This window comes from Ostrinia furnacalis, unplaced genomic scaffold (assembly GCF_004193835.3).
Source record: "Ostrinia furnacalis isolate ACB-3 unplaced genomic scaffold, ASM419383v2 OfSCF2804, whole genome shotgun sequence".
NCBI classification, from domain to species: domain Eukaryota; kingdom Metazoa; phylum Arthropoda; class Insecta; order Lepidoptera; family Crambidae; genus Ostrinia; species Ostrinia furnacalis.
The window spans coordinates 625084-649096 of record NW_021133043.1 but is presented as its reverse complement, the minus strand read 5'-3'; the positions used below and the strand labels follow the sequence as shown (position 1 = coordinate 649096).

The window sequence follows — 24013 nt, the reverse complement described above, 5'->3', positions numbered from 1 at the left end:
TACCATCCATTAAAGGCTCCAGACATCAGTATGCAGCAGAATCAGAGCAAATAAAAAAATAACGCAATATTTTGTTACAATTTCTTGGAAAACTTGCGCGCAAAAAGCAAATCTAGTATGAAAATCATTAAACTTCTAATGCTCGTAACTCAGTTCAGACTGAGTTTAGAGGTATACATGCCATAGTAAGTTTGGTTCATTACACTGTTTTGTAATCAAAAAACAAAGTTTGGTATAACATCCCTGCTTGGTAAGATGGCCCTCTCCGTCCCGCTCATACCTTTTAAAATGGCTTCTCCACCTCACTTAAGCCAGAAACTTACATTTTGGGCACATTAGAATAGTATTTTTAACCAAGGTAGATAAAGTTAAAGACGGGATTATTTCCAATAAACAAAAATTGTCGACAATTACAGCAAGATTTTACAAAGTGTTATACCATTTTGGAATCCTTACTAAATGCGCCAAATTATGACGTCACTTGCCACACTCGCGTGGTACAATTTTTTTTCAGTACAGTCAGTTTAAACTAGGCAAAATTTTTATTTTGATATTTTTTTTTGGGAATAATGTATTTTTTTCATCCAAGTTGGAGCAGCTGGTTTTGTAATTTTGATAACAATTTAGAGAAGCATTATTCAGGGTTACATAACAAAAAAAAAATTTGGAAAAAGTGAATATTTGTGGCAACACGAGTAAAAGGACCGTCACCTGGAGTAGAATTTTTTGATTTTTTTTAAATGCCTATTATTTTTAAAATATGCCAGATAATTTTTTTTTATATTTTTCTGATAACCAGCACAACTTGCCTCAACACCCAGTTCCGGCTTGACGTTACATTACGGGACACCCCGTATATAAAAGAAAGTCGTGTTAGTTACTTCGCTTATAACTCAAGAACGGCTGAACTGATTTAGCTGAAAATTGTCAGGGAGGTAGTTTAGAGCCAGGAGAAGGACATAGGATACTTTTTATCCCGTTCGAAACAAAAAAAAAGTCTGCTTATTTATTGCCATTAAGGCGGAACAAAGTTCGCCGGGTCAGCTAGTGTATTATAAAATTTCTTACCTTATTAGGTAAGATCATCAAAAATCATTACATGAAAATATTAAAGGTAACTTTAGATGAAGAAATTGCTTGCTTCTGAAATATATTGTGGTAACGACGGACAACTACCCAACCCTACACTGCGCGTGCCACGACACGCACTTGACCAATTTTTATTAGCTTATTTTGTACACTTGCATCCACGGAGCAAGATATGAAGGTGAATTAAGTACAATACCGCGACTGTTAACAGATTAAAATGTGATTGCTTCAATAAATATAAAATTTAAACCGTGTTTGTTACGCATTCGACACGTTTTGTTACAATTATGCCTGCCTCTCTAACATAAATGTAAATAATTAATCATAAATCATGCAAGGATTTAATCCAAGTAAGTAGTTTGGTGTGAATAAATATAAATGGTTGAGGTATTTGGGGCCTGTGTTTAGTGGTTGGGAAGAGATGAAGTTCCTTGTGTGTTTCGTTTTGGGCTTGGCCCTTCCATTGGCCCTTGGAAGCCAAAGTGCTGAAGGTAATGATATTTAAAAGAGATTCTGTGTGAGATTCCGAAGTCAGATTATCATCTGCCAAAGATCAATAATCACTACACTATAGCGTAGGTACCTTTTTAGATGATAATCTATAAATGTTTTTAGGCTTTAGAATAAGTTAGCAGCAACATCCAAAAGTCTTCCATGTCAATACTTTTGTTCAAGAAATAATAAATTCTTAATTTTGAATATGACTAAGACTATCAGTAAAATATACATTCTTTTTATGATGCAGATGGAAACGCAGAGGGTGCTGAGGGTAGATGTAAGTACAAAACATTCAGTACCTAAAGTTTGCAGTTTTATCAAATTTTATTTTATTAAACCACAAATAAAAATATTGTACGTTGTCGATAATGGGACGGGTAAAAATAAATCTTAAAGGGGTAAAATGTGGATGATTTTTTAAGGAATCCTTTACGTACTAAGCCTTCAGTTGGACCTTCACCTGTTGTCAATCGGAACATGTCTTTATTTCCCATAAAGTTATTTTCACTGCGTAACTTTTTACAAATGCTGTAGTACCTACTGGTAGGTATTCAGTTTAAGCAATATCATATTTTAAATACCTGATAAACTAGTATGACGGGTTGCTAATTGTTGATTCCTTTCTTAGAGAAGAACCCACATATACTTGTTAACCACAACTAAAATATAAAATAAAACATTAATTTATTTTTTCTTTCAAGCTTTCTTTCCATCGCCATCGGTGTTCCCAGTACCTAATGTCGTCCGTAAGTTACATTTCCTTAATTTAAGTGAATTTAAAGTTAATCATATCACTTTCACATATTAATACACTAGCTTTCCGCCCGCGGCTTCGCCCGCGTGGAATTTTGTCTGTCACAGAAAAACTTTATCGCGCGCGTCCCTGTTTCAAAAACCGGGATAAAAACTATCCTATGTTCTTTCTCGGGACTCAAACTATCTCTATGCCAAATTTCATCAAAATCGGTTGCGAGGTTTAAGCGGGAAAGCGTAACAGACAGACAGACAGACAGACAGACAGACAGACAGACAGAGTTACTTTCGCATTTATAATATTAGTTGGGATAATAATCTCTCAAAAGCTTTATGTTTTTCAATCTTTGTTAAATTATTTTTTAATAAAAATAATTTTTAGCGTACCCACCACCATCACCGGACGTATTCCCGGTACCTGATGTAAATGTCATACGTAAGTCCTACTACAATTATTTTGTTTAAATATTAAAGAAAACTCCCTTAGAAGCTTTATGTTTTTCAATCTTGGTTATATGTTATTAACCGCTTGAGTCCCAGACGGCATTCATTAATGCCATAACAATTGATTATCTATTGTGTCTAGATTCGCGGGCCTTGAAGGATTAAATATCAAATGAAAAATATTTTTTTCAGCGTTCCCACCACGACCGGATGTATTCCCGGTACCTGATGTGAATGTCATACGTAAGTCCTACTACAATTATTTTAATTAAATATGAAAGAAAGCTCACTGGAAAGTTTTTCTTTTTTAACAGTCCTGTTAAAGCTATTTTTTTTTTCAGCGTTCCCACCACGACCGGATGTATTCCCGGTACCTGATGTGAATGTCATACGTAAGTCCTACTACAATTATTTTGATTAAATATGAAAGAACTTTCTCTTCTTTAACAGTCCTGTTAAAGGTATATTTTTTTTCAGCGTTCCCACCACGACCAGATGTATTCCCGGTACCTGATGTGAATGTCATACGTAAGTCCTACTACAATTATTTTGATTATGAAAGAAAGCTCATTGGAAAGTTTCTCTTCTTTAAAGCTATATTTTTTCAGCGTTCCCACCACGACCGGATGTATTCCCGGTACCCGATGTGAATGTCATACGTAAGTCCTACTACAATTATTTTGATTAAATATGAAAAAAGCTCACTGGAAAGTTTTTCCTCTTAACAGTCCTATTAAAGCTATTTTATTTTTCAGCGTTCCCACCACGACCAGACGTGTATCCGGTACCCAACCGTAAGTTTCATCCTCATGAAATATCAAAATTATTTTAAACTTTTAAAAAGAGCTTTTATGCGTCCTTGTACAATTCTAACCCTATCTCTGCTTCAAAATAATAGTGTCGGTAGACTATTACTAAGAAGAAAAATACACTACTGTTAGCCTGTTATTGAAAGGTTTGAACAAAATGTATATTATGTAATACTTATTGATGCGAGGCAAGTCCTAACATCCCTTAATATGGGGGACACCATAAGAATTAGCAGTTTTGTCTAGCTGTGGATGAATTTTATTTGATGCTGTTAATACAGCAACATAATTTTATAGAGCTATTATTCGTTTTGATGACTATTATGTATTCGATTTAATTATTCAAAGTGCTTTGAAAACTAGATTTTCTTGAATCACCAGTCCCTGGTTTAAGTCCTAGTTACTTTAAGTTAAATATTTCCTTTTTGGTAACCAGTGTGATGAAGATAATGCGGGATTAGATCCATAGATTAAATAATGAGATAAACTAATTGAAAAATATCATTTTTAGCATACCCAGCTCCAATAGTGATTCCAGTACCGAACCGTAAGTATTAATTACTAATAATAGGTATTATGATTTCTTTTTATTTTATATCCAATCAAAAGATAGGCGTACCTACCTGTATGTGTTACCAACTAATACAATTTTTATAGTACTTACCAATTCCTTTCAAAACTAATTGAGAAAATTCGACACGTGGTGGAAAGATTAAACATGATTAAGTACGTCCAAAACCGTGATTTTTATTATTTTTTGGTATTGCACCTACAGGATAACATTTTTTAAATATTCCTTTTGTTTATTGAGGCTCATACCGACTCGTATTTTTTATTACGATATAAATTTTCTCTTTTTTTTAATTCAGGTCCCAACCTACGTAATCGTAAGTAGTTTTAACAGCATTATAATATCAATATTAACCCTTAACTGGTATTGTGGGAGCCGTGCGGCCCCACGCATGACGTTTTCTTTGATTTCTAGAAGCTACGCATCGTGGCTGCCTAAATTTTTGGTATTCTCTATTATTTCGATTGATTGATAAGATTTTTAATCAGGCAAAAGTGGTTTTGACTAAGGCCCTTGGTCAAAACCACATTGACTAGTCAAATCTTTCTAGAAAAATCAGTCCAAAGTGATATTGACCAAGGACATCAGCTAAGACCATTTTTGACTGATTTTTGCACTCAAAAGTAGTTTTGACCGATTATGAGTTTTGACTGTAACGTATAGTGATATCACTGCTTAACGTATTAAAAGTATGTTTCTTTTCTTTATGGTATAGGTAGGGTGGGCCAAACATTTTTTCAAATAGCACGATTGATTTCTTGAAAGCAGTTCGAGGTAGGGACTCATAGGTGATGGGACGCGCACCGTAATCCGTATTTAGTTCTAATTAAATTAAACAGGCATCTTACAATCAAATAGGCATCGTTTCTTTGGTAAAAAAAATTAAGACAAAAAGCACGCTGTTGTCCCGCGAAGCGCTCCATCCATGAAGCGATGCATAGAGTCCCGTCACCGTTTTCAAGAAATGAATCGTTGTTATTTGTACAATTTTTGGCCCACCCTATCTATAGATACCTATTACGCCATGATTGCTAAATGAATTGATTTTGTTGCAGCGTACCCATGCAATACCGATTCTGACTGTAGCCGTCATTGTCGGAAGCATTGCAACGAGACTATTGAACAATGCATAAACAGCTATTGCTATTGCATTCCGAACTACGCCTACCGACACTTTTACCCGCAAGGTTAATCAACGTACTAGATATCTCTCATTTTTGTCTAACTTTGGTTGGGGTTTTTGAAATAAAGCATTAATAATATTGATTCCTGAAACCTGGGGTGTAACTAGAAACTGATTTAAAGTTCCAGATAAAATTTCAAATTAAAAATTTACAAGCAGTTTTATTTAATCCTCTTCCTATCTTGCATCAGCCTTTTAAGGGCGTAAGTTTTGACGCATTATATTATGAGTAATTTGATAAAAGTGAAATTATTTAATTCTTACAGAAAAAAATAGGTCAGGGCTATCTTACATACTTTACAATCTTCATAAGTCTGCAGAGCTGTCAACCCTATCTTTCGGTGTAGGCTTACAGAGATGCACTAAGTACATAAATCATTATTTTCCACCAGAATACACGTGCCTAATTAATATGCACTGGACACTACTGTGCAGTCAAAGTGTTAGGACTCTTTGCACTGGGCAGTCAGTGTTAGGGCTCTTTGCACTGGGCAGTCAGTGTTAGGGCTCTTTGCACTGGACAGTCAGTGTTGGGACTCTTTGCACTGGGCAGTCAGTGTTAGGACTCTTTGCACTGGACAGTCAGTGTTAGGACTCTTTGCACTGGGCAGTCAGTGTTAGGACTCTTTGCACTGGGCAGTCAGTGTTAGGGCTCTTTGCACTGGGCAGTCAGTGTTAGGACTCTTTGCACTGGGCAGTCAGTGTTAGGACTCTTTGCACTGGGCAGTCAGTGTTAGGACTCTTTGCACTGGGCAGTCAGTGTTAGGACTCTTTGCACTGGGCAGTCAGTTTAGGACTCTTTGCACTGGGCAGTCAAAGTGCTAGGACTCTTTGCACAGGGCAGTCAGTGTTGTAAAGATAAAGATATTTATTTACATAAACATGACGTGTGAAAACATATTACAGAGCAACATGATTTGGTCTCACAGTTTTAACAGGTGATACAACATGTTTTACCAAGATATTGTAACACACAAGTCTATTTGCGGGATCCAGTAATGCAAGATTCCGCAAAACTGTATTGCCGTGGAAAAGAGCCCTATGTGGGCATTGATATAAAAAGCTCTAAAAGTTGTGAAGCCGAGAATTAATAGATAATTGAAATTAGCTGTCATTACAATACGGATTATGTGGAGGGCTCGTTAAAAAGTTGCGCTGCGCGAGGCGCACAATGGGCGAGGTGAGGCGCTTATAAAGGGTGTTTGGTGAAAATATTTCAATTTGTTGCAAACGACGCAATGTTTCGTATTAGAGATGACTGTATAGGTGCATTTTTGTTATATCATTTGAAGTAAGTAATTAGTGTGATACTCTACCATAGAGCCACTACCTTAAATGTCGATGATTTAATGTACTTATGTACGGTAAACGAACATAATGTACGTGTGCCGTTATCGCTGTACGATCATTAGGTTATGATAAAAAAAACATTGATTGTGACTCTGCTGCGGGGAATAGCAGTTATAACAATTCAGTCCGTCTTTTCGGTAGTGATTAAATAAATATGATTGAGTTTCTAACGTACCTAATAATATTATGTAGGTAATAAGAAATAAATAGTCGTTTATATATGCTACACATGAGCCATTTGGAATTATATTCTTAACTGATAAATTGAGAAAAATTATGTAATCAGAATGAAAATTGAGTTTAAAAGCTTTCCAAGCTTACGCCGACGTTCTACGTTATACGCCAACAAAGAATCAATTTTACTTAAGACTAGATTATAAATATTAGACCACTAGCACAGCCATAATGACCACAAATAAATATTCATTTGAACCCAGGACTTCCATGTCAACCATCCACTATCATGACCAACTAAACACAAACTAGGAATCGCTATGAAAATGAACATTCGTACAACTAACACCCTGTATGTGGAGATAGGTAACAACCTTAAGTAAGCATGTTTTGTCTCTTAGTTAAATCTTTGTTCGCGGTGATCCTCAGAAGTGGCGCCCCCTTCCTGTCACTTGCGACATCAAAGGGGGAGGCCATTGTTAAGTTTTGGTTAGCTTAATGACTGGGAATGTCGGATTTGGTAATTTTGTTTACGGGCTCAAAATCGAATATTTACAAGTTTTAACGAGATCTGTTACATTGTTTTTGAAGCCTATTTTTATTCCTGCAGAATAATTTTACACGATAGTAGTTGATAGGAAATGGAAACCAATTAAAATTATTCGCTTACTTACACCAGAATAATTATGAAATTGTTCAAATGGTGCAGTTGACATAACTCACTAACAAATAAAATACAGGATATCATCAAAGGATCACAAGATATTCAGGTACCTATACACAACTCAATAATACAAATCATCATCACTATGATCCCTTTCTATGATCTGAGATTCAAATCCACACAAAAAAAATTGCGAGTGCATACCGCAGTCGCTTGTTTGACTGATGGCAGTAATACCCGAACATAAAAATATTTAAAAAGGATAGGTAAAAATAATTTACCCGCGTATATTTTTAGATTATTCTAAAGTCGGCCTTTATTCTAAAAGTCATAATCATATTTCAATCTATGCAAGAATGTTTTTTACTTCGAAAAATAAAGACATTAAATAATTCATTATTGACATCAGCTGGACTTATACTTAAAATCAAAAACCTCATTCAGTTACCAAAATCCAAAAATCAAAATTATCTTTATTTATTTTTTTACCAAAAACATTCTTAAAACTAAATTTTTCATAACTGACACAAAATAGTGCAGCTATTAGTCGATAAAACTCATTATCGAGCTTATCTCGCCGCCAAGACGGCGACACGTCGTCATAAAGACTTAGCCGCGTTTGATGGAGTGCGGAGGGGGCAAGTGCTAAAGATTATTGTTTCGAGTTTGCGGAGGCGAGGTGTAATTTAATTCAAGCCTCTACCTCTCTGTTAACGATATGTGATGGTGCAGGGAGTGTGTCGATATCGATATTTATCTAACTAAAAATCTAACCTCGTCCTAACATCACTTGAAGTGGAAACGATTTCTTCGGTGCTATCATAATACATTATAATTATACAAACATTATTATCCTTTTCAGGTTTTGAGTAAGATACTTAAATAAGTTACATAATGTCACTTACATAACGCGTAACGTAGGTAATAATAGGCTTAGTTATTTATGACTTATAACGTTTGTATTTTTTAAATAAAAAAATCGACACTATTTAGTCATTCTCATTGCCCAATTGTTTAGAACGAAATTGTTCTAGTTAAGTATTACTTGATTCTTTAATAGAAGATCTTTTGAATAAAATATTTAAAAACAGTTGCCTACATCAACACAATAATGATAGGTAAGAGGGGTAATTTCTCTATGAACAGATTGTGTGGCTTAGCAAAAACTCATTTATCGATACAAATAAACATCGACCCATCCCCCATCCCTATCAAGGTGGTGTTTATTAATCCTATACGTTAAGATTTTAATTGCGGGCATCAAGAACCTTTGTGCGGTCCCGGGTTCGTTCCCGGTTTATCTTACGAGGCGCCACGCAGGCAATTTGCTTTGTTAATTTTATGCGGTTACGTTTTGTTTAATTACTTGTTTTGGTATGTGAAAGACCAATAAAATGGGTATAGTAAAATAAATGTATAAAATTTAACAAAAAATAAAGATTTCACAAATAGGTCACATTATTCTTCTTCTTATCCTGGCCCTTTTACTGTCCCGAAGCAGTGGTAGGGTTAAAGTAATAATGGGACGTGTCAATAGAGCTTTTTGAAAGCCTATTTGCAGAATATAAATATTATTTAAGTATGACATTAAAATCGTTTTCTTATGATGCCAAGCATTTGATAAAAAGCTAACACACGAAGCGTTCAATTAAATTGATACCCAACAATCTTAGCCCCTATCTCCATCACAATAGTGCCTACTCATAACCCTCCCATGAGGACCGGGCCATAAATAAGGTGTTCCATAAACCAGAGACCACCTAGTCCATCCGTCAAATCTTTATCAGCAAAAACGGCAATATCCACCTCTAAAAATGAGTGCCGCGCCCCGCGCCCTAAAAACAACTATTTATCTCATGCTTTCATAAATCAAGCTTTTTTATCTGCCCATCGCGAAGGTAAATAAATGGGGGTTAAGGTGATGTGGGACCTTGGAGTTAATGGAGGATTTTTGTTTGGACCCTATATAGGAAATAGTGAGTATTATGAAGTTAGAAGCCTGTATAGAAAGAAAATTGATGAATAACTTAGTCCATTTGACCAAGTTTAAAATAAATAGAGTTCAAGAATAGAGAACAAAAACACATTGTTGCTAAATTCTGTAATTGCCTACTTTGTGTCACTGTAAAGAGTCTAGCTAGGTCTAACTGCAATTAGTACAATAAAGTTATGCCAAAATATCAAACAAAATAAACTGTAAATAAAGAAAATTGATTTGATTTGATTTTGATTTGACTGTACTACCTTTACTAATCAGTAAGAGTTCTACCTACTCGCATATAACACGTTTTCTTCGATCAAGACGCGCTAAATTTATAGGGTGTAGCGTCCTATTTCAGTTTAATGAGACCTCAATTAACATCGGTCCAAAAGACCACCACGATTACAACCTTTGTATCAACTAATCACTTAACACTAAACGGCCGGGGTCAAAACATCCCTACAAAGGTGTCCGATTGGGCAAACAATTCAGAAGGGTCTGTACGATCTTAATTATTAGCAAGGTGGTTAAGGGTTGAATTTATGACGCGTTAATACCGGCCGACGTGTGTCGCCTGCAATTATGTTCGCCCGGAATTAAATTTACCTGAACTATGGGGTCGTTTAGACCCAAACTAGTTCAGTTATTGAAAGTTGAGACGTGTTAATGGGGCCGATTAGTGATTATTACACTTTATATTGGATATAAATAACCTTACTAATGGGTATATTAAATTGCAAAAACGTATCTATTTCATATTCCAACATAAAATTTTTGAATCTACTTCAGTATTATTTCAGCAAATGCAAACACGAAATTAATATTCAGTATGATAGGTAATGGATGATTGTTAAATAAAAGGCAAGAAAAATGAGCAAATAATTATATTCAATCAAACACACGTGAAGCTTCGTCTTCAACTCAAACTTGTAGGATATAAAGGCCTCTCTCAAGGGACGCCACTAAGCCCTCTCCTTGTTGGCTACTTTATCAATAAGTTACGATGCAACTATTCGTCGGACTGTGCTTGGTCTAAAACATTCATTAAAAAACAAACAACACATTTATCAGAACTGAAAAGCAGATCAATTCTACTTGGTGACTACAGCATGGGTGTAGCAGATGAGGCGAAGGGTCAAAAAGTAGACGATCTCCATGAAGCTGAGGACGCTGCAGCCGAGAAACAAGCCGGCCATGCCGCCGACTGCCACTGCAATTTTAATCACCATATCAATAATGAGGATAACATAGCTGAAGTTGGGTGAACTTGCCATGTTTAAAAAAATATGTTAAGGAGGCTTGTCCCCTTACCCAAAAGACATTCGAGTGACATATCTGCTTTAGTTACAAAAGAGAGGAATATTCATTCATAATTACATNTTGGGTAACTAAATGTATCAAAACATTTCAGTCCAACTTACTGTCAACTCGACGACGCGCTTTAGAATCAAAGATTGACTTTGAATTATGCCTTATTTTACAATTCACATTGAAAACAATATGCTTTGCCTGAACTTTTTCGACTTTTTCAGAAAAATAACAAATAGTCAAGAAGAGATTACAGAAATTTTTCAGCGGCTGACAGATTTCATAATTTTCTTTGACAGATGACAGTTAAACCATAGACAATTGCCATATGAAAAACACGCTTTTCCAATATTTTTGTTTGCCATGAGATTCTGGTACACCTATAGGTATTAAAGTGCAAAAACGTATCTATTTCACATTAAAACATACATTTTTTGAAAACACTTAAGTATTTTCAGGAACACGAATAAATATTCAGTATGATAGGTAATGGATGATTGTTTTAAATAAAAGGCAAGAAAAATGAGAAAAAATTATATTCAATCAAACACACGTGAAATTTCGTCATCAACTCAAACTTGTAGGATAGGGAGGGACGCCACTAAGCCCTCTCCTTGTAGGCTACTTTATCAATAAGTTCAAATTACGTTGCAACTATTCGTCGGACAGTGCTTGGTCTAAGAACATTCATTAAAAATCAAAAAATACATTTATCATAACTGAGAAGCAGATCAATTCTACTTGGTGACAGCAGCATGGGTGTAGCAGATGAGGCGAAGAGTCAAGAAGTAGACGATCTCCATGAAGCTGAGGACGCTGCAGCCGAGAAACAAGCCGGCCATGCCGCCGACTGCCACTGCAATTTTAATCACATTATCATTCATGTGAAGAATGAGGATAACATAGCTGAAGTTGGGTGAACTTGCCATGATTAAAAAAATATGTTAAGGAGGCTTGTCCCCTTACCCAAAAAACATTCGAGTGACTTATCTGCTGTAGTTACATAAGAGAGGAATATTCATTCATAATTATTTATTTTCATACGATTAGGTACATAATGGCAGCGATATAGCGTCTGTATTGCCTCCGTTAGTTTTATAATTTCGTATGGAAATAAATGGGCAAGCCTCGTACCTACTTAGGCCCAGAACAGGCGGTGAAACGCAACTGCAACGAAACTGCAACTTTGTGATGATTCTGATAAATGAAACTGAAACTGAAAGTTTTAAACTGGTCGCGTCATGTGTGGTCTCTCAACGGACGCTATGGCAGCAACTTAGATGCAACTCAAAAGTAACTAGCAGTTGCAGTTCGTTGCAGTTGCGTTTCACCGTCTGTTCTGGGTCTTACAGAAGCTAGTCAGAGTTGCCAACATACCCAAGACATCGGTGAAGCCAAAGATAATATCCCTCTTGTATCTCATCCTGGGGTACGTCACGATTCCCCACTGCAAGTTCGTTCCTAGAAACCACTCCTGGAGGGCGTTGGACTGGATCACGTAGTTCACATCATCGCAAATCGGGAGGCAGCCGCAGTTGATCTTCTTGCCGTCCTTCTCTTGCAGTTTGTAGAGCTCATCTATACGAAAGAGATGCAAGATTAGTTTAATTAATACTATTGTTAAACGGAAAACATGATGAGTTTCTTTACCTTTATACTTGTACAAACATTGCAGGTCTTTTACGTTGCATATTTTCTCATCACCTGTAAAGTAGATGGTTACTTAACTTACCTTACTTACTGAGAAAAAAACGTTAATCAATATCAGCCTCTCACTTGATACAAGATTAGTTTACCAATTTTTCGGTAGAAGTGAGGAATGCAGTTACAATACTTGAGACAGAGTCGAATGCGACACTCCATGCGGCACATAGTGTAAGTATACACAGAACTGTGCTTCAAGATGTTCTCATTGAGAAACCGACAACGTCTTTGGGCAACGCTTAGTCTGTGAAAAGATTAGAAAAAAAAAGTATTTCATTTAATACAGACGTTTTATTTGATTGATTGAAGTAGTTTAACAAACATGCGCACGCGCCTTCACTACAAAAAGTAGTATTTATTCATCACGATAAAACATTGCTCACCTAGCGGCATCAGGCGTCGTATACACAGTAAGTGCGGTCACATACAGCTTCATGTAAAAGTCCTCGTCTGAATGCTGACGCTTTGTTGATATATCAGGTACTTCTGACGGACCGTGAACGTAGACCTGGAAATAGTAGCAGAGATTTGAAACATTTTAAGGCATCAATGGCTCAAAAAAGCACTTTAGCTTGCGACAAAAATTGATACATATTTATTTACATTGTTATTAAGGCAATAGAAATCAGAGACAAACTTACGTCATAGGATGCCGATATATTGATAACTTGCGCAAACACTTCTCCATCAAGTGGGTGCACGAAGAATGTGCTGTTTTGGGTGGACACCTCATCCCATCTATTGGCTACTCTGTATCTGTAATGGTGAACTTATATGCTTTGGGTTCTGAACATATTCTATACAATATGCATGGTAAATTCAGTGAACTGCTCCTGAATCGAATGTACCTACTACTACTATTTCTATTTATTTATATTAACCGGCAGACAGTGGTGACTGAGTTTGTTGCGGCGCTTCTTCTCAGCACTTGCCAAATGTTGGTCTCGAAGCGCTGGTAGGGTAAAAAGATTATGAGACATGTAGAGGCTCCTTAAGAGCAAAATGACGATTTGTAAGAACTATTTATTAGTCTAAACAAATAAAGAAATTTTGACTTGACTTGAATAACAATCTTAAACATAGAATTCGCTTGACAACAACAGTAGAAACTTACGCTGGTGAATTATAAACTGCCACCTGAGAATTGACGGCATAGCAGAGCCCCATCTCAGTGATGGTAGGAACAATATCCAGCATGATACCCGAGGCACCAATAGTGAGGGTGGGCTTGAAGCTCGCCGTCAGATTCAGGATTAGCTCCATGTATTTGTCTGAAGGTATACCATCGTAGTCCGGGATCAGGTTGAAATTGTCGAAGGTGGCATTTGCGAGAGCCTTGATAAACGCTTCTAGCTTGGCTTTATCTTTTTCCTTGGAGTTTCTGTAATGTGGACAAATCAGTCATCCACTGGAACTTCATCGTCGTTAATGATCAAATGATGTAGAGCAATTACGCTATTGGTAAATGTAGATTAACTACACTTATTTCGACTTTAGTTTGACAATATTTAATTTTACTCACGCGAAAAGTGGTGGTAATTTTGAAACCATGCAGGTTTAGTCGAAGGTACCGTATTACAGCAACGATAAAACTCAGTTTTTGAAATATCAGCCATAAGCAAAGCAATATGAAATATTTTCAAAGATGATGCCTATTTTAAGATACCATTTAATCAATTTTCTTACTTTACATATACTTCAAGCTTCTTCAGATCCAGGTTATTGTTGGGGCATATGGTGACGCATGGGAAGGTGGTATTCCATGCAAACATGTCTCGATCCATGGACACAACAGTAGGCGAGGACTGGTAGCGGGTCCAGGTGGTCCGGGAGAGGTATACCGAGCCGAATACGGAGAGGCCGACCATAGTGAGCCAGAGGACGCTACAAAAACAGAAATGTTGCTAATTCTGCACTGGATACTCGGCAATCGTGTTGAAAATTAGGTTTTCTATGAAGATCTAGTCTTTTTCAGACACGAATATTTTAAGTACAGTCTAAACTTAACAAAAAGTGTAAATAAATTCAGAAGAAAGTGACTAGATACAATGAAAGAGTAGGTACTTACACTTCCAAAGGATGCCTTCCAATGGCCACCATGTGGTTCAACCCATGAATCGAAGACGTTTCAAGGAACAACACCAAATAGCTCTTCGCTTTGTCTTTGACGACATGAAAAGCGGTCCTCCTCTTGCTTGATGGTTTACTTTTACTTGTTTTCGAGCCGTAGAGCTCATCTTGGATGATTTGAGATTGAAATGTGCGTTCGAAAAACATTGTTCTTCAAAAGACTTTAAAACGCCGAATTTTTAAGACTTAAAACACGTTACGTTTACGTTTAAACAAGTCTTAAAGTTTGCCACCTTCCGCCTGCATCGTCAGTTGTTTGAAATATGGGTGAAAACCCACTCAAACTCCGGGATCTGACTTAAATTCAATCTGAGATTTCTTTAAACACACAAGATGAGTGGTTGTGAAACTAAATGGCTATCTTATAAAGTAAGTAACGTAAAGTATCGTCCATTGCAAGAGTGAAAAACCAACTTGCTATCATCAACTTATTAAAACCAAACTGTTCACTTAACAACCGTACAAAGCCCGTGGTCGTGTCAAATGAAGCTAAATCCTTGTGAAATCAGGCAGTGCAATTAGTGGCGTTCGTGTTAAGGGTTGATTACGTGGTAATCGTGATCTGATAGAGGCGGAACGATGTCAATATGAGGTAATGAGTTTCCATCGAGTGGAGTGTCGGACTTTTCATTAGGTTCAATTTGGTATTGGTATTTACCGAGGGTTTTCTCAACCTTTAGTTGTTGTACCAAAATATTTTAACTACAAAACAATGATAGCTTAATCAACTTATAATAACTGTTGAATAGCTCACTCGATAAGAGGATTATCCCAAAGATTAACGTAGGTAGGTAATCAGTATCTGAAATTGTCCGTACAATATTGTTAATTATGCGTATCTAACAAACATGCTGACTAATTTATTGATTAAAGAATGATTTACTTCATGATTGTAATCGTACGTTTTTTATCATATTTGGTTAAGAGAAAGAGAGCTCTTAAGGAAAGATTAATCATAGATAGGACATGCTTAAAAATAACTATTTGAGTATCAAACTGGAGAGATATATTTTAGAAATAAAAACATCATGTAGCTAACCATAACAAAATTATTAACAAAGCACATAATGGGTGCTATTAGATGTAACATTACTGTTGTTTTCAACCATCGATAGCAAACCATGGAAATTACTCAATAAATAATTTAATAAAAATTTACAGCACGAAAACATGCTCGACACGCAAATCAAATCAAACTTTCACCAACTAATAAATGCAAAGAAGAATATTATATAAGTACTTTATTGCCTACCCAAACATTTAATGGATTTTAAACGAAAGGAATAGACAATATTCTCCTACAGCTTCAAAGGGAACCAAGGTGGAAAATAATGGTAAATAATTGGAAAGCCTAACAAAATCCATTTTCAAAAAATTAATATCTCTCTGTCAACTTAAATAGGTAGGTAAACAAACTTTTCCATGCTCGTTTCAAAGCTCTATAACAATATTTGTGCATAATGAATCTTATTCTGGAACCAACAGAGTCTTTAATATCTGAAGCTGTATTGGTGAGAGATGGTAGAAAAATTGAGTCCCGTCAACAGTTTGACGGGTGGATGGAAAAATTTTAAGCATTATTCGACGCTTAGCATGTGTAAACTGCCGAAGATAAATCGTGCCTTTTTGACACTTCAGATCTTTAAAACAAACGCTATTTTCGTGTGAAAAATGAATGAGTGGCGTGATGTGTTGATGTTGGACATCAGTCGACGTGGGTTTTGATATTGGGTGTGTTGAAATAGAGGAGCTATGTTTGTAAAACGATCAACATTAATTGAACTGAAGAAATGGTTTAGGAAGTTTTGACAGGAATGTGGAAGCACTAAATATTGGATAACACCATGCATGATAGTTATTTCATACTCTGTCAGTGTTCCAGTCTGTGATTAACTCTAGCCTAACTTAATCTTGACCTTTCCCTTTGAGCATTGGACCAGATTTATATTACTTAAGATACAATTTCTTAAGAAAGCTGCTGTCTTACATTCGATACTAGTGGTTCTGACTGGATTTTGAACAGAGCATAAAAAATTAAGGCAACTTTTCATTCACACAAATATTTCTGAATGGAATCAAAAGAAATCCAATTAAAATATCTTATCAAAAACACCTTCCACTGGAAACGCAACAAGGAAAAAATCAAATTACACCGCGAGGAAGGTAAACACTGAGACCTTACGAACGAAATCCCTTGTAAAGTCTAATAATTTCCGAAGTGTCATGTCGCCAGAATAAATGAAGTGGAGAAAATAAATTTCATTTAAAAATCAAGGCACACCATTATTTTCCTCGGGGCTCCCCTAATTAATTTCTTGTCACCGTCCGGATCGCCGTCGTGGGTATGACAGCCGGGGAGAGGGAGACAACCGTAGGACTTTTCAATACGTGTAAAAGGGACGAATAGATAAAGGTGAGTTTGCTTCATTACCATCTTTTAGTAGTTAGGAGATACGAAGTTCGCTCCAGTAGAGTTCTGTTCTCCTGGTACTTCTTATTAATGACCGTGAATAATTAGTTCGCGACGGTGTTTTGTTTATCTGAAATTTAAGACGACTTTATGCACAGTGATCGATGTATTTTAAGCTTCCGGATAGGTAAACAAAATAATAAAGTACCNCTTTGTCCTTGACGACATGAAACGCGGTCCTCCTCTTGCTTGATGGCTTACTTTTACTTGTTTTCGACCCGTAGAGCTCATCTTGGATGATTTGAGATTGGAAAGTGCGTTCGAAAAACATTGTTCTTCAAAAGATTTTAGAACGCCGAATTTTTAAGACTTAAAACACCGTCTGCATCGTCAGTTGTATGAAATATGGATGAAAAACTCCGGGATTTGGTTTCAATTCAATCTGAGTGACATTTTTTTACCACCCACACAAGATACGTGGATGGGAAATTAAATGTCTATCTTTTAAAATTATTATCGTTCATTGTACGAGAAAAAAACTTGCTATCATCAACTTATTAAAAGCAAACTGTTCACTTAACAACCGTACAAAGCCCGCGGTCGTGTCAAATGAAGCTAAATCCTTGTGAAATCAGGCCGTGCAATTAGTGGCGTTCGTGTTAAGGGTTGATTACGTGGTAATCGTGATCTGATAGTGGCGGAACGTTGTCAATATGAGGTAATGATTTTCCATCTAGTGGAGTGTCGGACTTTTCATTAAGTTCAATTTGGTATTGGGATTTACAGAGGGTTTGCTCTACCTTTAGCATGTTGGACCAAAGTATCTGGTTACTACTTAAATGATAATTTTAACTGCAAAACAATGATAGCTTAAATTGGTTAATAGCTCTAACGATAAGAGGATTACCCCAACGATAATTATAACGTTGTCAGTATCTTCAATTGTCCGTACAAACTTATTAATTATGCGTATCTGACAAACATGCTGACTAATTTATTGATTAAAGAATGATTTACTCCATGATTGTAATCGTACGTTTTTTATCATATTTGGTTGAGTGAAGGAGAGCTCCAAGGAAAGATTATTAATAAATCATAGATAGGACGTGTACGTATGCTTAAAAATAACTATTTGAGTGTCAAACTGGAGAGATATTATATTTTAGAAATAAAAACATCATGTAGCTGACCATAACAAAATTATTAACAAAGCACATAATGGGTGCTATTAGGTGTAACATTATTGTTGTTTTCAACTATCGATAGCAAACCATGGAAATTACTCAATAAATAATTAAATAAAAATTTGCTGCACGAAAACGTGCTTAACACGCAAAGCAAATCAAACTTTCACCAACTAATAATACAAAAGAAGAATAAAATATGTAAACTATTCAAAAACTGTATGGATTTTTTTAAATGAAAAGAAATAGACAATATTCTCCGGAGTGCAGCTTCAAAGGGAAAAACCAAAGTGGAAGATGTTGATAAATAATTGGAAAGCCCAACAATATCAATTTTCAAAAAAATAATAGCTCTCTGTCAACTTAAATAGGTAGGTAAAGAAACTTTTCCATGCACGTTTCGAAGCTCTATAGCAATATTTGTGCATAATGAATCTTATTCTGGAACCAACAGAGTCTTTAATATCTGAAGCTGTATTGGTGAGAGATGGTAGAAAAATTGAGTCCCGTCAACAGTTTGACGGGTGGATGGAAAAATTTTAAGCATTATTCGACGCTTAGCACGTGTAAACTGCCGAAGATAAATCGTGCCTTTTTGACACTTCAGATCTTTAAAACAAACGCTATTTTCGCGTGAAAAATGAATGAGTGGCGTGATGTGTTGATGTTGGACATCAGTCGACGTGGGTTTTGATATTGGGTGTGTTGAAATAGAGGAGCTATGTTTGTAAAACGATCAACATTAAATTTGAACTGAAGAAATGGTTTAGGAAGTTTTGGCAACAATGTGGAAATATGTACTAAATATTGGATAAACAACACCAATAGTTACTTCATACCAAACACCGTCTCTGATTACCTAACTCTAGCCTAACTTCCTCTAACTGACCTTTCCCTTCGAGCATTGGAATTTGGACCAGATTTCTTTACGGAAAATGAGTTGGCTGCTGTCTTACATTCGATCCTAGTGCTTCTTGATGGATTTTGAGCAGAGCATAAAAATTAAAGCAACTTTTCCTTCACACAAAAATTTTTGAATGGAATCAAAAGAAATCCAATTAAAATATCTTATCAAAAACACCTTCCACTGGAAACGCAACAAGGAAAAAATCAAATTACACCGCGAGGAAGGTAAACACTGAAACCTTACGAACGAAATCCCTTGTAAAGTCTAATAATTTCCGAAGTGTCATGTCGCCAGAATAAATGAAGTGGAGAAAATAAATTTCATTTAAAAATCAAGGCACACCATTATTTTCCTCGGGGCTCCCCTAATTAATTTCTTGTCACCGTCCGGATCGCCGTCGTGGGTATGACAGCCGGCGAGGGAGACAACCGTAGGACTTTCCAATACGTGTAAAAGGGACGAATAGATAAAGGTGAGTTTGCTTCATTACCATCTTTTAGTAGTTAGGAGATACGAAGTTCGCTCCAGTAGAGTTCTGTTCTCCTGGTACTTCTTATTAATGACCGTGAATAATTAGTTCGCGACGGTGTTTTGTTTATCTGGAATTTAAGACGACTTTATGCACAGTGATCGATGTATTTTAAGCTTCCGGATAGGTAAACAAAATAATAAAGTACCTACCTAATTAAAAAATTAACATTTATTATTTGTCCGATATGTACAAAGAAGTCTTGCGCAGAGAATGGCGCAGTATTAATTTTAGTGGGTGCAATTCACAATTCTCATTTTGAATAGGTAACTATGCCTTATCAATGACTATTTACCTCACACAGAGCACTCAATCGCAGAGCCGACTGCAGAAGCATCTAAAATAGTTATTTACCTTCCCAAGCCCTCAACATCTCTAAAAAGATTAAAACCGTATCTCATTAATTAAATGAATGTTTACACACCGAAACAAAAAGCCCGGTGCGTCGCAAAAGGCTGTGTACACACGAACATGATTAAACAAGCTTAATTTTCTTGTACGAGTTACACCAAGACGCCGAGTGTATTTGCCGAAAGTACAAGTAAATATTTCGAACGGGAACGCTGAGGTGGAAATCTTATGGGTTGCTAGTGTGGAACGGGCTTTAAATAAAGAAGATCCATATAAAATTTTCACCTAGGTGACTAGACCTTTAGTAAAATGGAGACTGGTGTCTTTGTCGTGCTGATAAAATTTCTCTTACAAATGTGAATAGAATAGAATAGAGTTTATTTATTGCTTTTTCTGTGTACAGTTTGCAGTTGTTTGGGCATAAAATTCGTTACAACAGATTGCTCATATTGAGCATGCAATATTAAATTGTACAGACGATGCCACATCGAGACAATACTTATTGTGCATAACGTAATTAAACCTTACATTGAACAAGTGTCAGGAGGACCTATACAAATGCCTGACACTTCTTGCAATATTGACACACATACCTGTTGCATTATAATATGTCTATATTATTTTATGCTTATTCTTTCAGTTATCTTTGACAAAAGATGTAGCACCTATTAAGCTAATCGCCACTTTCTACAAGCTTTTTAAACTTATAAAATCGTTACAAATCAATTCCTAAAAATATTGTTTGTATCCTCAACAGAAAAAAGGAAAACGTCAAAAACAGCAGAACACAACTAACCACGATGCTAATATTAACTTTCCTCGTACAAACTTAGTTAATTAATACCCAATTCTAATTCCACATTAACTTAACATCGACACCGCCACTTAATTTGAATTCCCGGCGCAAGAGTGTTTAATAAAACATCCTTTTGATTTACATCGTTCCAAATCTGCACCTTTCCCTTTGTTCGCAAACACGCGTTCACCTCCGCTCGCGAACATTTACAATTTTATTCATGATTACGTAATTTTGAATTGTTATAGTGTAGATAGAACAGCCAAAACATTGACTGACGTTGTGGAACTTAGATGGCAAGTGCAGCAGATCGTATTTGAAAGATGGCTACGGTCAAGAAATGGATTAGCTGAAGAATGTCTGATGATATGAGTAGAGTAGAGACAAGATAATAATGATAATCACGGGAGACACAACACATTAAAAGCAGATTTACTCTTTGAAAATCTTTGATTCATGCAATACAGAGGGTAGTAAAGTAGGTATTTTAGCTAAGCCTGCACTAAAAACTGTTAGGAAAAAGTTTCGTTCTAGTGAGCTGTTGGTTATTTTTGTCCTATGTTTCAGATCTACAGATTCGTCTGAAGTAAATTAAATAGCCTGTAAAAGTTAAATGGCGATGGCTTCATTTGAGTACATTTTAATTATTCATCCGCTGAATATTACTGATACCTACATTTTTGTAGTTATAGCGTGATAAGCTACTGTTGTATTGAGTAATAAATAGTTATTCTATCGATAGATAAAATCATATCGTGTAATGACATTGATAGATTAAATTAGTTAAGATCGACACCCAGGGGCCGATTGCGATCTACAAGGGGTCCTTACAACACCAGGTGATACGATTTATGCACTGTTTCAATAAAACCCCTTGAAAACCAAGAAACAGTAAATGGTAGTAACATAATGATAAGAATAGAAAGCTTGGAGATCTCTGAATTAAAAAAACCGATGGAATTTTAGACTTAATTATCATCCTGTATGCACCTATGTAAAGCCCCCTAGGCCTCTGTTATCTGCCTGTCTCATCAATGAGTAAGGTAGGTAGGTCCTGTTAACTTTGGTTCATACTTAGAAAAATCCCTTTTGATTTTAGGGATCCCGATAAATTGAATAATTTATTTATGACTTACGTAGTACTTATTATTATTCTGTGCTTTCACATTCAACGATTATGACCATAGTTATACTCGTAACTGAAAATTATCTAAAGCAGTAAAAAGTATGACATGCATCATACAAGAAAACATCGAAACGGTGCGTATGGATTTGCGTTTAATTAAAATAAAATACTTTAAAATTATTAGACAAATACGACAATCAATGTTTATTTGAGAGACGAAAGCCATATAATAGCCACAATATTGTCCTAATTTAATAATTTTTTCTGACGGGATTGCTACCATGTACCTTAATTTCAGTTACTGCGTGACCATGGCGCTTGCAACAGTGCTGAAAATATCGGAAACTCAAAATTATGGTACCTGGTAGCAATCCCGTCTGTAATAATAATTATGTTAGTGACCATGAAAGTTTAAAAAAATATGTATACATATTGTCCTAATTTTCTTCTTTCTTCTGTCTCTTTCTACTGTATCTTTCTCCTTAAATGATGATTGCCCGCCAGGCGTTGGACTCCACGCTGTACCCCTCGCTATTGAAGGCCTGTACCACGAAACGGAACCAGGTGTACTGGTACAGGGGCGCGACCACCGCCATGGTCTGGCCGGGTCCGTACGCGTACACGTCTTGGTACCGGGAGAACATGTTGTTCGAACCGGATTGTATCCATGACGTCACCTGGAGAAGAAGTGTGGATGATATTTTACCGTAAAAACTTTATGAAATGGAAATGATTAGGTTTGTCTCTTGATGACATTATTTGGAAAGATTCGAATGGTAGATGAGCTTCTTCAGATAATATGGAGTACTTGGTTAGACAAGTAACCGGAAAGAAAATCTTACAAGTTCGAATGAATGATGTTTTTTTTTTGGTTTTAGATAATTTTATTATTCACAGCTATTTTGCACAAAACAAACAGCATTATTAAATGTATTTTCTTTTAAAATAAAGAGGGTTGTGGTTTAAATATATCATTTACACAGAGGGGAATAAACAACTTAAAAAAATAATTAAAAAAAATTATAGCACATACCTTGTATCCAAGAATATTATTGGATCCCTCGCCGGGGCTCCATGTAATGGCGGTGCCCATGAAAGGCTCCAGGAACGTGTTAAGGTGTTCCAGGGTCGGAGCTGGTACAGTACTGGCACGGGCACCAGTTTCGCTTGCCTTGGGCTCTTCCTTGATGACGTAGGTCAGAGCTTGGGCCGCAGCCACGAGTAGCAGGAAGGTGAAGCACTTAAGCATCATGGTTCTATGTGTGCTGCCTCAGAACAAATCCAGGTGTGGCCGACTTGCAAGTGGTCGGCGGCCAATAAATACTATTAACGGTTACGATTCATTTACTTTTGATAATTGTTATAAATGGCAAAACGTGATTAGGATTCAGATATCTATATTATTAAGTTTTTGGCAATCTTTATATTAGTGATTAATATAAAAAATGTATGTTTGTTTATTTTATCTATGAAAATAATTCTGAAATAAGTTAAAATAAGTGTGATTCTTACTTAGCTTTTTGACAGATTCGAATCTTCCTAGCGAATTTTAGCGTTATGTGACGTTATCCGAAGTCAGGAATGATTAAAGCACACAAATTATGAAGAAAAAAAGAAAGGCATCTTTACTTAATTCACATTAGATCTGGTACATAAATAGTAAGCATAGAATTAGTGCCAAAAAGAACACCCACGTAAGACAGCAGTTTATACTCTTTATTTTATTTAGGTACCCACTTGAAAGAAGCCACAGAAAACCACTAGTCTAGTATTTCGTATCAGCTTTTAAGACTATAATACAATTTAAGTTACACGGATCTGCAGATGATAAAAACCTACGCCTCGTTGCGAGTGATAAATACGCTAATACCAATTTATTGTACCTTTGATAAAACCCATGCTATGGCCATGTGGCGTACTGTAGTAGGAAGAGGACGACCAGTAGGGGGTACAATACCATAGGTACATCGTAAAACTCCATAAATAAATAGAGACCTTTAGAAAGACACGAGTCTTAACGCGACATTTGTGAATGGGAACATTATGTACTCA

General features: G+C 36.1%; 3 protein-coding genes and 1 long non-coding RNA gene across 4 annotated transcripts; 2 read left to right on the top strand and 2 right to left on the bottom strand.

Annotated features, from left to right (window-relative positions):
- Nucleotides 1-1506: 1506 nt before the first annotated feature.
- LOC114356424 (homeobox protein ESX1-like) lies at nt 1507-3616 on the top strand. Its single transcript, XM_028309589.1, has 9 exons — nt 1507-1580; nt 1835-1864; nt 2289-2333; nt 2723-2776; nt 2977-3027; nt 3126-3176; nt 3262-3312; nt 3393-3443; nt 3540-3616. The coding sequence occupies exons 1-9, from the start codon at nt 1511-1513 to the stop codon at nt 3614-3616; spliced, it is 480 nt and encodes a 159-aa protein (XP_028165390.1). The 5' UTR covers nt 1507-1510.
- A 488-nt stretch (nt 3617-4104) lies between these two features.
- On the top strand, nt 4105-5286 carry LOC114356412 (uncharacterized). The gene is made up of 3 exons (XR_003656213.1): nt 4105-4140; nt 4463-4480; nt 5220-5286. It is a non-coding gene; the product is annotated as an uncharacterized LOC114356412 (long non-coding RNA).
- Nucleotides 5287-11383: 6097 nt separating this feature from the next.
- On the bottom strand, nt 11384-15073 carry ppk9 (pickpocket 9). Its single transcript, XM_028309608.1, has 9 exons — nt 14597-15073; nt 14215-14412; nt 13643-13909; nt 13170-13284; nt 12912-13036; nt 12621-12772; nt 12475-12528; nt 12202-12402; nt 11384-11680 (listed from the first exon to the last, which is right to left on the bottom strand). Exons 1-9 carry the CDS (start codon nt 14803-14805, stop codon nt 11562-11564), a joined length of 1440 nt encoding a protein of 479 aa, XP_028165409.1. The 5' UTR covers nt 14806-15073; the 3' UTR covers nt 11384-11561.
- Nucleotides 15074-22278: 7205 nt separating this feature from the next.
- LOC114356423 (uncharacterized) lies at nt 22279-23213 on the bottom strand. Its single transcript, XM_028309588.1, has 2 exons — nt 22995-23213; nt 22279-22638 (listed from the first exon to the last, which is right to left on the bottom strand). Exons 1-2 carry the CDS (start codon nt 23211-23213, stop codon nt 22444-22446), a joined length of 414 nt encoding a protein of 137 aa, XP_028165389.1. The 3' UTR covers nt 22279-22443.
- Between the last annotated feature and the right edge of the window lie 800 nt (nt 23214-24013).

Excerpts from the sequence above, each read along its gene's own strand:
- LOC114356424 (XM_028309589.1), top strand. The coding sequence starts at position 1,511 with ATGAAGTTCCTTGTGTGTTTCGTTTTGGGCTTGGCCCTTCCATTGGCC. Across the intron at positions 2,334-2,722 it reads CCCAGTACCTAATGTCGTCC|CGTACCCACCACCATCACCG; the intron begins GTAAGTTACATT and ends AATAATTTTTAG. Across the intron at positions 3,177-3,261 it reads ACCTGATGTGAATGTCATAC|CGTTCCCACCACGACCAGAT; the intron begins GTAAGTCCTACT and ends ATTTTTTTTCAG.
- ppk9 (XM_028309608.1), bottom strand. The coding sequence starts at position 14,805 with ATGTTTTTCGAACGCACATTTCAATCTCAAATCATCCAAGATGAGCTC. Across the intron at positions 12,773-12,911 it reads ACGACGCCTGATGCCGCTAG|ACTAAGCGTTGCCCAAAGAC; the intron begins GTGAGCAATGTT and ends ATCTTTTCACAG. Across the intron at positions 11,681-12,201 it reads TGGCTTCACCGATGTCTTGG|TGGCAGTCGGCGGCATGGCC; the intron begins GTATGTTGGCAA and ends TTAAAATTGCAG.
- LOC114356423 (XM_028309588.1), bottom strand. The coding sequence starts at position 23,213 with ATGATGCTTAAGTGCTTCACCTTCCTGCTACTCGTGGCTGCGGCCCAA. Across the intron at positions 22,639-22,994 it reads ATAATATTCTTGGATACAAG|GTGACGTCATGGATACAATC; the intron begins GTATGTGCTATA and ends CTTCTTCTCCAG.